General features: G+C 31.9%; 2 protein-coding genes across 5 annotated transcripts; one reads left to right on the top strand and one right to left on the bottom strand.

The window, feature by feature from the left end:
- Window positions 1-1,974: 1,974 nt before the first annotated feature.
- LOC100802347 (farnesyl pyrophosphate synthase 1) lies at window positions 1,975-5,953 on the bottom strand. The gene is made up of 12 exons (XM_003534936.4): window positions 5,694-5,953; window positions 4,984-5,008; window positions 4,712-4,827; window positions 4,504-4,590; window positions 4,299-4,415; window positions 4,122-4,210; window positions 3,507-3,558; window positions 3,118-3,213; window positions 2,960-3,004; window positions 2,797-2,886; window positions 2,635-2,706; window positions 1,975-2,372 (listed from the first exon to the last, which is right to left on the bottom strand). Exons 1-12 carry the CDS (start codon window positions 5,802-5,804, stop codon window positions 2,244-2,246), a joined length of 1,029 nt encoding a protein of 342 aa, XP_003534984.1. The 5' UTR covers window positions 5,805-5,953; the 3' UTR covers window positions 1,975-2,243.
- Window positions 5,954-9,120: 3,167 nt separating this feature from the next.
- Window positions 9,121-13,831, top strand: LOC100305976 (phosphoglycolate phosphatase 2). 4 transcript variants are annotated; one of them, XM_003534934.5, is made up of 12 exons: window positions 9,121-9,345; window positions 9,752-9,802; window positions 9,920-10,088; window positions 10,180-10,340; window positions 10,421-10,492; window positions 11,212-11,283; window positions 11,647-11,706; window positions 11,792-11,844; window positions 12,913-13,010; window positions 13,105-13,204; window positions 13,302-13,405; window positions 13,493-13,831. In XM_003534934.5, the coding sequence occupies exons 3-12, from the start codon at window positions 9,989-9,991 to the stop codon at window positions 13,591-13,593; spliced, it is 921 nt and encodes a 306-aa protein (XP_003534982.1). In that variant the 5' UTR covers window positions 9,121-9,345; window positions 9,752-9,802; window positions 9,920-9,988; the 3' UTR covers window positions 13,594-13,831. The 4 variants fall into 4 exon arrangements, with proteins under 4 accessions (XP_003534982.1, XP_006586788.1, XP_040861251.1 ...); XM_006586725.4 differs by having other exon boundaries at window positions 9,156-9,345; window positions 9,917-10,088; XM_041005318.1 differs by lacking the exon at window positions 9,121-9,345 and adding an exon at window positions 9,414-9,499.
- The last annotated feature ends 393 nt before the right edge of the window (window positions 13,832-14,224 follow it).

The raw sequence follows: 14,224 nt of genomic DNA, 5'->3' as shown, positions 1-14,224 counted from the left end.
GTTCTACAATCACCGTCACAAATTTATGGAGAGGGGTCCCGTCACAATGTTGATTGAAAATGAGTGGCAATTCTGAATTAGTCTGAGTTATCTGTTATTGTGGTGCCATTAATTCCTCCATCAATTCAACCCTACACATCGAATGAGTCCAAGCTCTAACCAAAATCTTGGTGTTGGTTCAATAACACTTTATCATCGACCTAGGTATTTATCGGCTTTATATTCGATCTCAAAACATTCGAGTAATTCTAATAGTAAACATGAGTTTAGCATTCAAAAAACACTTAACGTAACATGAAACCTGATTTCTCTTATGACGTGACCCTTCTAACAATCTAATCACTCTTCTCCAAAGAGATTATTATCCACTAATTAATTATTATTTTTATCCTGGTTTATTAACTTAGACGACAAATTATATATTTAACATTACTTGAAAAAGTTTTAAAATATTTTTATTCTTAAAGTGATATTTTTTTTTTAATTTGCATATTAGAATTTAGAATTACACACTTAACTTAGTAAAAATATTTTTCTAAATTTTATCCAACAGTGAAAACCAAGTGTTTCCACCACTTTCACATATTGCCTCAACTCTTAGTAAGTTTGGATTAAATTCAATTTTCTCATTTAAAAATTAAAGAAACAAATAATTACTTTTGCTATTTTTAATTTTTTTTTATCATGATATGTCTCTTTTCTAACCATAGTCAGCGTCACGTAAACGTTAGAAAAAAAAAACAAAATTAATAAGTACATCATATAAAAAAAGAAAGAATTAACACAAGTCAGCTACCTTTCAAAGAAGAAAAAATTGCACCTTGTTGCAACTTGCTTGACGACTTGACTTCATCCAGTTAGAGCCACAGGTAATGTACCTATTGCCAGCCTAACTGATTATTACATCTTTTGTTCAATTTATTTTTAAAAAACCTACTGAATATATGAAACTAATTTCTTTACAGCACATTTTAAATGATTTGGGATGTATATTGTAGTAATTGCACACTTTAATAAATAAATTACTGCAGACTGGTGTACATTTTAAACTCGATTTTATAGTTGAAAAATATAGACAAACAGATAGAAGACAGTGAATATCTTTCATATCTGAAAATTCAATTTCAAAGTATAATCATTATTAGTTTGTTTGGATTATTATCTCAAAGTTTCCAACCGTCCACATGCACTTTTCAAGGCACTAAACGAAGAAAGAACTCCAACGTTAGATTGAGAATGACTTAGAGTTAAAGTATATCTAAACATATAATAAATATATTTAAATAATATCTATTAATTTCAGTTAACAGTTTCCCCTCTTTACTTTAATCTCTACAAATTCAAATTCAAAGTATAATCATTATAGTTTGTTTGAGTTATTGTTTTAAAGCTTCAAAATGCCTACATGCATTTTTTAAGACACTAAATGGAAAGAAAAAAAAAAGGTTATAAAATTGATTAGAGAGTAAAAGAAGAAAAAAGGGAAAAAAAGATCACAAATTTGATTCACTAGTTAATAAAAAATTAACAATTAATCACTAATGAAATAAAAGTACATTTAAAATTTTAAATATATAAACACTATGAGATACTAAAATATTATCTATTAATTTCAATTAACAGCTATCATTGAAAGAAACGAGAAAAAATGGAGACAATGTTTTTCGTTTAGTGTGTTTGAATTGTTTTCATGGCACTAAACGAAAAAATAAAATAAGAAACTGTCATCGAACTGAATATAACGTCGACTTGTGTTGGATGCAAAAAAAATTCCAAACAACACGAGGTTATGAGTATGACATTCTGTTAATTGTATATTTATTTTCCATGGCAAATTATGAACTCCGACTGAACCACAAATGACAACAATGGGAACTTGTATCTATATAATCTTTGTTTTTTTTAGGACCTATATAATCTTTTGTATGATAAAAAAGAAAAAAAAATAAAACAACTTATATAATAGAGAGAAAATACTGAAAATATATTATATAAATAGCAGAACTCTAATAATAATGACCCAAAAGTTTCAGAAGAAAATAGTCAAACAATATTACAAGATAAAATACAACAAGATCTTAACACTGAAAAAACAAAATTAGAAAAAACAAAGGCAAGAAGAAAATCAATTTTTAAAAGATTCCAAGCCACGAAACATGATACTGCTCTAGATACTAGATAGAAATCAGAACTCTAGTTTCTATTGCATGTTAAACAATTTTGGTCCTCGCCTTAAGTTGACTCTACTTCTGCCTTTTGTAAATTTTAGCCAAAAAGGACTTCAATACAGCTTGAACTGCTTTGATAGGATGAGCTTCAATGGAGGATACAAGCTTCGCATAGCTCCCACTCTCGTACTCCTCAAATACACCCTATTCATTCGGATTAAGAGTGAATTATCCAAAGAAAATCAGCATCTATCATGATGTGCAGAAATTTTTGCAACTTCATTTGCATTACTTTCTTGCAAAATGTGTGGAAATGCTATTATTCTTTTGGCATCTTAATTCTGTTTTCCTTATTGTTTTGGCTAATAGGTCATCTTAATACGTTGATATTCCAAAGATGCATGTTAGTAGTAACTTTTCCCAGCAAATTATAATTATTAGAGCTAGATACAAATGAAGTTCAAACCTGAAGATTAAGCTCATTGTACAGGGCCTTTACTTTAGCAACATTTTCTGGATCTGGCTTACCATAGTTCTCCTGCAAACCACAAAAAAACAGTGACTTATTGCAGTCTAATCATGGCAGACAATAAGGAAAGAAACGGGAAATAATAAGATGCTCACTTACTTGTAGAACTTTCTTTTGTTGTTCATTACTAAGTTCCAAGGCTTTCACAATTAACCAAGAGCACTTGAAATCTTCAATATCTGTACCTATCTGGTCCCATGGATGACAAGAATGAGATTAAAGAGAAATTGATGTTTCCAAATCCATTATCCAGAATGCTCACCTTTCCAATTGTTTGAGGATCACCAAAGCAATCCAAATAATCATCCTAAAATGAGAGGGGAAAAGGAAAGAGAAAAAAGATAGGTTATAATACAGCATTCTAGAGTCTAAATGATCTCTAAAGAAAGCCAAGAGGTCAAACCTATAACAAAGTATTACCTGTACTTGAAAGTATGTTCCCATCTCAACAAGAATGTTCTTTACATCAACATTTTTGTCTAGATCCTCACCCGCCATAAGCAATGCACATGCAACCTGTGTAAGGAGCAGATATATATGAAGATAATTCCAGTGTGAAAAGACTTGAAAACGAATCAAATACAAAATAAAAAAGAAATAACTTCTTTTAAGAGAAGACTCATTAGAAGCATGTCTTTACAAAAAGAGAGAGGGGTGGATAAAGGTAACAATGCAATTTCAAACTGAATAACAAATTACAGTGTGCCTGAAGAACCATTTGACATTAGTATCTCTAGGAAAAGGGACAAAGAAGAAACCAAAAATTAGGGAGGCTATACAAAAAAAAATGTACAAGAATTAATACTTACTGGAAGGTAAAATGAATAGTATGCAGTCTTGTACTGAACTATACGTCGATGCCTGCAGATGATGTCCATTTGCTAGTCATTAGTACTGATTTCCAAGAAAGAAAGAAATAGTGAACAAGATACTAAAGTGGAATATATAAAATTGCATCAAAACATAGCATTGCATCAAAACATAGCACATTGCTAGCTAGAAGAGAAGGAACGGGTAACAGGCAAATTTCATATTCTTCAGCATGCCCGGCCAAAAGGAAGTTAGCATTATTCTTTTGAAAATCTCAAGCAGCTCTCACAAAAACTGGCTCTAAGATAGCAAGCAAACTCACTAGACATCTCTAACTTTAAACCATAAAGATAGACTAGTATACATCTATAGGCAAGCGGTTATCTCTCCTCTGATATTAGCTTCCAGCAAAGTTTTACAAAATACTGTTGATCTCCACACCATAGAAACTAGAAAGGATGTGATATTGCTCTCTGGCAGAAGAATGTTTCCTTTTGCATAGTTATTATAGTCACACTCATATATCACCCAGCATTTCATGTTTGTCAAAAAAGAAGTTCAACGGTAATCATTTCTCCCTTATTGTTCTCTTTTTTTTTTTTTTCAGTACTCACAGTGTTAATGTGTATTTAGAAAGGTCTTTTTCTCCTTCCAATGTGGTGATCAGATCTATCATCTGTCCTGAAGCAGTCTGAAACTCAACCTAAAAGAAAAGCAAAATAGTCAACTATAAGCATACTAACAAGATGAACTCCACATAATTTAAACTTCGGCATTTGTGCAAGTACAACCTCATTAAACAAATCAAGAAGATCAATGTAATATGGCTTTCCCCTGAAGTGCTTCCTAAGGATCCGTGGAATATGGTTTCTTAGTAGAACTCCATCATTGGCTGCAATCATTCCAACCTACACCATACAGTAATTAGAGATAATTACTTTATCCCAACAGCAGCATTAAGATAACACAATGGCACATGTTTATTTTTCTACAAACCTTGGGCACTCTAAACCAGCATGGCTGGCCGCGGCGTGTGTGAGAGTTATCCATAATGTCATCAAGAACAAGAAAATATGCCTGAAGCTGCAAAACCCATCAAAAGACGATCATAAGATACCCCAATGCCATCACAGTAAACATCTGAAACGATTAGAACTAGTATAATCATTCAAACAAGAAAAGCATAAGCTTTCAACTTCCATACCCATTCAATACACCAACCAAGAGCACTAGCAAGGAAAATTTCGTCATCATTTAATGCCTGTCCTTCTTTCAACAATCTGTAGCTGTCAATGACTGACAGTCCCCGGTTCAACTTTCCTGCAGTTATAATCCATCATTTTGTTAATAACCTTTATCTCTTTATGAAAAAATGCTTCAGAACATAATACCCCCTCCTTTCTTTCCTAGCAAGGAATAGTAACTATAAACTAATAATTACTCAGCACAAACATCAAAGAAATTCTCAAGTCACACCTCCAGGCACATTGTAGTCTAGCATCTGCAATAAATTAAAGTACATAACAAAGTAAGTAACAGAACAAAATACATATGCATATATTTCAATGAACCAAATGCGCATGACATCACGTATACAGTAGCAGACACAAGTAATGGTATAACTTACAATATTCCATGACAAACAAAATTTCTTTTTTTTTTTTTTTTTTTTTCTGGAGAGACAAACAAAATTTCTTCAATCATCATTGCAGTAACTTAAATTTTACTGAACTGAGTTTTTTTTTTTGTACACTAGGATGATTACCATAAATTTAAAGATAGAATTTTACGGAAACAAAAGCCCCCAAAGAAACAGTCTCCTTCCTAGAACTTGCCAGCATCACATTAGCCTCAAAATTAATGTTATGTCACACTTATTTTTTACCACTTGTGGTAACTTTCACTAAAAGAACCAAATATGTCATGGTCTGTAAGCATTTGTATATCGGAGTTTGAACTCGAGACCACTAATTAAGCTGATACATCTCACATTTCACGTCAGTTGATCTATGCGCTCGACGGCTAAAGACACACATTCTAGTAGTAATAATTAAACCAAATCTACGAAAACATGTTACATCCTCATTCTCTCTCCTTTTTGTTTGTTTGCGACATCAATGACACAGAATTTCCCCCATCCACAACTCAACTACTACGATTAGAAGGGGAAAGATAAGATTATATACCCGGTCGACCCAATGGCGAGCATCATCGGAGAACTCGAAGGCGGGGTCGTGGAGGAGTTCAGATTTGAGAACGGAATAGACGTTCAAGAATGTAGACTTGAGATCTGCCATGGCTCCGGAGAAGAATTTCTTAATTGAGTTGTTGTTTTGCAGTTGGAATGAAACACGGAGATAGAGAGAGAGAGAGAATGAGCGCTGGGAAGAGGAATTTAAGCAACGAGAAGCGTTAAGCTGTTTGCCCTGTGATGTGAGAGTGTTGTTTCACGCGTGTGGAATTAATTAATTAATCGATTATGGATGTCCTATGCTTCAAGCGGTGAAAGCGAAACAGCCACACAATAATTTTCTTTTCTTTTGTTCTTCATTAGATAACTTTTTTTTATCATAATAATTAGAATATTTAACTCTTTACCCTCGACTATAAAACTAATCTTTGATTATGAGTTTAACCCCATTTAAAGTTTTCATCATTCCTCCATAAGAATATATTTCACGGAAGCAAACTTAATTTTTATTCATAAAATTTATTTATATTTACTGAATATAATTTAGATTAGTTGGATATTAAAAATGTGTCAACCATAAGACATCATAAGATTCAAAAAGTGATTGTAAAAATATTTATAGATCGTTGTTAATAAAATGTTCACTTTCAAAGCAAAAATTCAACTTTATGTTCTTAGAAAATATGAGCTTCATCCTGATCAATTAGAATACGACCCTTATCATTAATTCCTTTATTTTTTTTTTCCTCTCTTCACATCTAACGTTGCACGCATATTGTTTTTTTCGTCGTAATCATGAGTAGAAAATACTAGCATGGGACTCACATATTTTTCAAATATTTCAATGTTGACAAATGACTGAAATTTCGTGGTTCCATGCTCTTCTTTCCTTTTTTTTTTTTGGGTATTTCTCTAGTAACAACACATCGTAAATTACTTTTCTGATCATTCTTTCCTATTTAAGAGTGGAAATTACTGCAACATGAGACACCATAGGTTTTTCAAAATTTTCACATGCATCTGATTGACGTCAAATGAGCACTCAATGTTGTTTCTCACTCTCCCTTCCTTTCTCACGTAAAAAACACATAAATTATCATTCCTTCTTCTCTTCCCTCTCTCACATCCACCTCGTTCTTTCTCCACTACCAACAACCATCTACTGGTTTGTGTTCTTTAATTAATAGTACTAAATCAGATCGCATTTACTTTTTGTGTGCCATTAACGTAAATAATTTACATTCTCACCTAATTGTTAGGTATAATTATTAAGAAGAGGAATTATATGTATTGACTTTTATACATTAAACATCTTTTTTAAAGAGAAATATATTACATAATCTTATTATTTATTTATTATCCTTTCTTATTATACTATACAGTATTTTTTTTCTTTCTAGTGTCGAATAGTGTTAGAATGCCATTGATCATTTTCCTATTATGAATTTGGACTTTCTACTATGTAAAGAAAAAGTAATCAGAGTTATTTATGAGAAAAATAATTATTAATGTTTTAACACATTCATGAGTTTAATATAGTTATGTATGTAAGGATAAAAGGCAAATATAGTACACTAAAAGTAATGATGAAAAAAAGGTTAAAAAATTAAAAACAAATAAAAAAATAGAAACTAAAAACAGATATTCTTAAATTTAGTTAAAGCCAAAAAATTAATACTAGACTACTAACATGCTACTTCTCAGCGTACTTCAAGTGTCAAGTAGAAACAGCTTTAACGTTGACACGTGGCAACTTCCAATTGGTTGTGGTTCTTCTCGTTCGGAATTGGATCGAACACGAGATTTTACCCCACGAGGATGGCGCGCGGAATCGGATATTATGATCACCTGCTTCGCGTTTCTAACATCGCAAAAGTATATTTCAATCCAACGATAGATATTAAACTGATTCGTTGATGTTGGTGAAGTCAAGATGAATCTCGTGGCTGTAGTCTGTTCACAACGGGAGTCATTTTTCTTAGTTACACTGTTTAATTTTAAGTCTGTATGCTTCACGTGGTATAGTGTAATTTTTTTTGTCAATATCAATAATGCTTCCTTCCACCTCCTTGCAATTTTTTTCTTCATTTTTAATAATAATGATAATAGAATTTAATTAAAATATAGTGATTTCTTTTACTTTAGTGTTTAATTATAGATAGATTAATTGTATAAAAAATTTATTGACTATTATTTACAATAATTACTTTAAAAATTATGTTTAAAATTATTTTAAATTAATTAGTATTGTAAAAAAATAAAATTCACAATATATTAAAATTAAAATATTAATAATAATCACTGTACCAATTTTTTTAATTGAGCTATTTAAGTAATAAGAATGCATGGTGCACGTGGTATATTTATTTAATAGATCTCTCATCTCTGTACCTGTTATAATACTGACATAGATGATTGCATTTATTTATTATATAAAAAGTTGCAGATCAATGGTCCCAACTCTCAAAAAATTGTATACTGTATATTAATAAAAAGAAAATTGCATACTGTACTTTTTTTTTTGTTGAAAGAAACGAATTGTATACTAGGAATATTCTAAATGCATAATCGTGATGTAGATAAAAAAGGAAAAACAAATAAAAAAAAATTTAGTTCGTTAATGAAACATGAAGATCAACTTATATTGATTTAAGTGGTGAGAAATTTTCATTATAAAAAAGTGGTAAGAAATTTGATTTTCTTCCACTAAACTTTTTATATTAGAATTAAACGAATAAAAGAAATAATGGTTGCGTATTACTCAACTCGCACTAATCACAAGTTTAACATGAAATAAACGAGAAGAAGGTAATTGTATTTATTAACACTGAAGAAAAATGCAGATATGCCATTTTTGTTTAACATGAACTAAACGAGAAGACAACAATTGTATTATGCCAAACTATTATTATTATTATTATTTGAAGAGAATTTCTTGCCAAATATAAAATGACATAAACTTTTCTAAGAAATTGCAACAAGAGAAAAAAAATATTTTACAGCCATTTTTGTTTTGCTGAAACTATAAGCATTCAATAAAAAAAAAACTTAAATATATTTTTTATATGTAATATATATTTTTTCAGTTTATTATTTAATTTATTTTATTATCTGACATTTTCAAATTTTATTTTTATTATTTGTCATTAGTTTTGGTCCTTAATAATATGATAAATTAATAAAATATTACATTATTAGTTAAGTGATAATATTACATATTAGTGTTATGTTACTTAGTAAACTTAGACTAATGACATATATAAAAACAAAATTTTGAAAATGTGAGATAATAAAATAAAATAAAATAAAAAATAGGTAGTAAACTGAAAAAATAAGTATATTAGAAGTATGAAAAACATAATTATGAAGAAAAAAAATACATATATAATTGTAAGGATATTTAACTCAGAAAAGTTTAAGGAAGAAGCATGACACACTTTGGAACAAAGAAAGAAAATAGTTACGCGCATGTAATAAGTTTTTGTCGCATGAAAATCAATCTATTAGATCAGTTAATGCTTTAACATGATTCCAAAATAAACGATCAAATGATTGACACTGAGAAAGGGAATCTATCTCTGGGTTATGAGTTTTCAAGTTGTTAAAGGAAACATTTGGCGTAGCTGAGGAGAAAAATGCTTAAAACGGTAAGAAAACAACTGAAAGTAATCAAAGGTTATAATTCCTTAGCTTGAATACAATTTGTGTGATTTGAATTTTGAAATTGTTACATGTTGGTGCTTGCTATTGTTACTGGTTCATGACTTCTTCTTCCGCTGGTCATGAGATGCTATTATAGGGGTATAGAAGTTTGTTTCTTTTGCAAAAAAAAAAAGTTGTGTTGTTGCTTTTGATAATTGCATTGCGTGTGAATCTGTCATAACAATCTTCTCGCGTTTGGTTGCTTTGTTATGGTCAAGACTTGATAACCTATGCAAGTTTTATGCTTTTGAATTTCGTTTTGAGAACTTGTATCTTCTAATTCAGTGCTTCAATGCACTAATGCATGATTTTTGTCCTTGTTGCTTATGGTGTGTGTTTTAAACAATGTAGATTTGTGTATCTTCATTGTCCTATTCAATAATGCATCTTCTGATGATGAAGGTAGTAATTTTTTAATCCCTAATTTTTTTTTATTTCTTAAATTATTTGTCAAATTTTTTATAACTTTAATGACTATTTATCCTTTATTTTATTTTTCTCCTCGGACGAAATAAGTAGGAGAGACGTGTTAGAATGTGGTTGTTGTTGGGGTTCGAAGGTGCAAAGCAAGGAAGCTGAAATAACTAAATGATTCTGAATTCTTGTTCCATGAGTCCACAACCTCTGTCACCTCACAATTTCAGAGACCTCTTCGATTCCGTCGAAGCTTTTCTCTTCGACTGCGACGGTTCGTAACTCTCTCTCTCTCTCCTCACTCCATTTCAATAACATCTCTGCTGAAACTGAACCACGCCACGTGGCACGTTCGCATTGGTCAGGTGTGATTTGGAAGGGCGACGAACTCATCGATGGTGTTCCGCAAACTCTGGACATGCTTCGCGCCAAGGGCAAGAAGCTCGTCTTCGTCACCAACAATTCCTGGAAGTCGCGTTCTCAGTACGCCGACAAGTTCCGATCGTTGGGAATTTCGGTTTCGCAGGTTCGCTTTTGATTTGAAGACTTGGATGTTGTTCTCTGAATTGTGGTAGTGATTTTTTTTTTTTTGTTCTTTTTTGCCAGGATGAGATATTCTCCTCGTCTTTTGCGGCTGCTATGTACTTGAAGGTCAACAATTTCCCATCACAAAACAAGGTTCCTCGCTTTCTTTTCTTTTCTTTTTTATCTTCTCCCAAGTCATAAACTTGTTTTATTATTTCATCTCTTGCCGCGTAATTAATAGTTAATTATGAATGGAGAACGGCGAGTGTGTAGTGGCTTGGTTACACTTTTGTTGATGTTTTTTTTTAATCGGCCAATATTAATTTTTAGTTTGTTAGTTTTTTGTTATCCGAGAGATTCACTTGTGTTAATGTGATTGCTGCTATAGAGTTGCTTGGTTTTTATAAAGATACACTGCTTTTATTGTTTTTTTATCCGTAAGAATCCAAGAAGATAGTGTTTTTATTGTGTTTCCTGATTTCAAGTAATATTTGTTTAGGATTAACACGCATTCCACTATTGCTTGAAATTTATTGAAAATTATACAATCAAGAGAAAGACTCATTAAATGACTAAAATTTGTGATTTTCAATTAATTTCAGCAACAATAGTGTGTTCAAGAGAATATGTTAGAGAGTGTTGCTAGCATTTATCTGTTTAGGAATGGTCACAACATTGTACAGTTTTTGGAAACAAGAAAAAAATCATGGTATTTGTAGTTATTAGTGAAAATAAAATTGTCAAATATTTTCCTTATATCAAACAGGCCCCTGGTTTTCAGTTTCCTCTTAGACTTGTGCTGTCATATTAAGTCTTCTGCGTATATAAAGTTATGCAATATTTATGACATTTGTGTTCTTCTCAATGTTTAGGTTTATGTAATTGGTGGAGAGGGTATACTGGAGGAGTTGCAGCTTGCAGGCATTACAGCTTTTGGTGGTCCAGTAAGTTCTGCATATTTATAAATGATAACCTGTCTCCCTCCTTTTATTTTTTCCTCATTGAAATTGAAATTTCCACTGCTGTTCTATCGGATTAGTTTTTTCAGTTCATGTTCTCTTTTGCTTGTACATATTGTTGTTTGGACTGAGAAGGAACTACTTGTGGGTAAATAAATGCACTTGTGCATGCGTTGTTAAAAAGGAAGCCCTTACACTAAGCATTTGACTTAAGTGATCATAACCGAGTTAATTATTAGGCTACATTTCTTAATGGCAATGCATGCTTCAAACAACACAGAGACAGAGGGATGAGAATCACAGGATTGTCGCTGAAGTTATCCTCACTAAAACATTCCTTGATTGCAGGACGATGCAAATAAAACAATAGACCTGAAGCAGAACTGCTTTGTTGAACATGATAAGAGTGTAATGTAACACCTTGCTCATTGTTACTTTGAGTATCTTCATTGAGACCAGTGCTTGCAGTTAACTGATAGATTCACTCTTTCAGGTTGGAGCTGTCGTGGTTGGTATAGATCCAAACATTAACTATTATAAGCTTCAGTAAGAAAATCTATTCCTTTGCTCTTTTCTTGAGAACTTTACTTCCTGGTTCTTCTGACTTGTGTCTCCAAACTCTCAGTTCAGAAATCAGAACCCTTGATGACTTTTATAAATATATGGAATCCCGAAATAGGATTGATACTATCAGAACTATACTCCATTTGCTAGTATGATCTGAAGTATCCATGACATTGCATTTTTTATTTACCAAGCTGACATAACTTGACCTTCTAATGATCTTAGTTTGTTATCATCAGTGCATGAAAGCTTGAAGTTTCTTTCAATGTACATGTTGTTAACTCACTTAACTGAATCTTTATATGGGTCTTGAAGCCCAAATCTTGATCCCACTTCATGATCCTGGTCTTTGACAGCAACATAGTTGGGAGTTACCTACACAAAGACACACTGATGCTTAAGTTAACAAAGGAGTTGAAGGTGTAAGTGAGGGAATAGTAGAGTGTGATCCTATCTGGGGGGTTGTCCCTTTATATAAAGTGAAATCCTTGGGATAATTGGAAAGTAAAAAGTAAGGATCTTCTATAATTAGGATAGTTATCCTCTAAGTGAGGCAATTTAAGAGTGGTTACATCTTTGCGGTTCAGATCTTTAGAGATCTCTCTGGATTTTAGTCTACAACAGTTTGTTAACATTAAAGATTTGTATGGATATTCTTGAGGGCTGACTAATAAGTTCATAATACTGTGAGAATAATGTAATGATGAAATTACTTTTCTTTGAGAACATTAATGATGTATTTTAAGTAGTTTTTTTAATTGCTAATTAACCCAAAGCAGAATAACCAGTGAGTGACTCAGAATCCTAAAAATAGGCTGTGCATATTAACTTTAGCATGTTTTTTGGTGAATAGGTTGACTTTTTTTGTTCAAATTATTACATAATAGGTGGATAGAATCGTCAAATTCATATATATAAAATATGCCAACATCATCTTATATTTGGGTGAAACAATGACAGACATGTCCTGTATTGAGAATTGTATCCACATTTATTTAATTACTTGCTTTTAGTTGTTTCTTATTTTGGTAATTCAATGTCATCTAATAGGTATGGAACCCTTTGCATACGTGAAAATCCAGGATGCCTTTTCATTGCCACCAACCGTGATGCAGTTGGACATATGACTGCTTTGCAAGAATGGCCTGGTCCTTTATTCAACTCAATTTTATTCTTAAACTATGGAGGATTAGTATGTAACTTGCTTGTATGGCCTGATAATTGAGAAAAGTTGGATTTCAGGTGCGGGGTGTATGGTTGCTGCTATATGTGGATCAACCCAGAAGGAGCCTGTTGTGGTGGGGAAACCGTCAACCTTTATGATGGAGTTTTTACTTAAGAAGTAAGAAAGTTAAATGTTTAAATTTCTTGGTCTTGTTTGCAGTGGTTTGTGTTATATTTTAAAATTTTCTCTGCGTGTAACTGATTCTCTTTGGCAGATTCAATGTAAGTTGCTCCAAGATGTGCATGGTGGGTGATAGACTAGATACTGATATATTGTTTGGACAAAATGCTGGTTGCAAAACACTTCTAGTTCTTTCAGGTAATGGGACTTGTCTTTTTCTGTATCATAGATGTAACTACAGAAGTCATTCATAACGTATTGAGATTACTTTTATTTTGCGAACAGGTTGCACAACTCAATCAGCTCTACAAGATCCTTCAAATAATATTCAACCTGACTATTATACTAGTAAAATTTCTGACATGCTTGACTTATCAGGAGCATGAATTGGTTCTTCCCAATTTAGACATTCTTTGATGATCCATTGAGACTATACAATAATGCTCTACATACACACACTTATATTTAATTTTCACAATCTAATTATAGCTGATCTCATCTGGATTTCTGATACATCACTTTGGTGTGAGGTTGATGTACACCAAACATTATTAAAGGCTATAATAGTTGTTCTCCCCTGTGAATCAGAATCATATAATTGCAATGTACTCAGATTTCGTTACAGAATATCAGTCATGACCAGGGTGAAATTACACTTTCTGCCATTTCAATAATATGGCACCATGATTATATTACATAAATGAGGCATTGTAAGCTGAATGAAAATTTTAATATTTCTAATACTGCAGTTCTTCATTTGGTTCTTCTCTGTTGTAAAAGTAAAACTCTGGCTTATTCATTCACAATCACAGTTAAGGTACGCTCATCCAAACCAACAAGGTCCACTGAATTTAAATTCAGATGCTGTAGAAACTATTAAACTATAATCTTAACTAGGAAGCTTTATAAAATAATAATCTTGCTGTAGAGGTTCTTAGAAAATATAATTGCTCATAGAATTTGCAACGACCAGCTCCCTCTATTTATCTGATGTATTGATGCTATACAAATTTTCGT

This window comes from Glycine max, chromosome 9 (assembly GCF_000004515.6).
Source record: "Glycine max cultivar Williams 82 chromosome 9, Glycine_max_v4.0, whole genome shotgun sequence".
NCBI classification, from domain to species: domain Eukaryota; kingdom Viridiplantae; phylum Streptophyta; class Magnoliopsida; order Fabales; family Fabaceae; genus Glycine; species Glycine max.
The sequence above is the reverse complement of the archived record's forward strand: the minus strand, read 5'-3'. Positions and strand labels throughout refer to the sequence as shown.

Bases quoted from the DNA above. Each gene is read 5' to 3' on its own strand.
- LOC100802347 (XM_003534936.4), bottom strand. From the start codon at position 5,804: ATGGCAGATCTCAAGTCTACATTCTTGAACGTCTATTCCGTTCTCAAA. The intron at 4,416-4,503 runs GTTTGTAGAAAA...TGTATGGTGTAG, and splicing joins GCTGGTTTAGAGTGCCCAAG to GTTGGAATGATTGCAGCCAA. The intron at 4,211-4,298 runs GTTGTACTTGCA...CTTTTCTTTTAG, and splicing joins TTCTTGATTTGTTTAATGAG to GTTGAGTTTCAGACTGCTTC.
- LOC100305976 (XM_003534934.5), top strand. From the start codon at position 9,989: ATGATTCTGAATTCTTGTTCCATGAGTCCACAACCTCTGTCACCTCAC. The intron at 13,205-13,301 runs GTAAGAAAGTTA...TCTCTTTGGCAG, and splicing joins ATGGAGTTTTTACTTAAGAA to ATTCAATGTAAGTTGCTCCA. The intron at 13,406-13,492 runs GTAATGGGACTT...TTTTGCGAACAG, and splicing joins AACACTTCTAGTTCTTTCAG to GTTGCACAACTCAATCAGCT.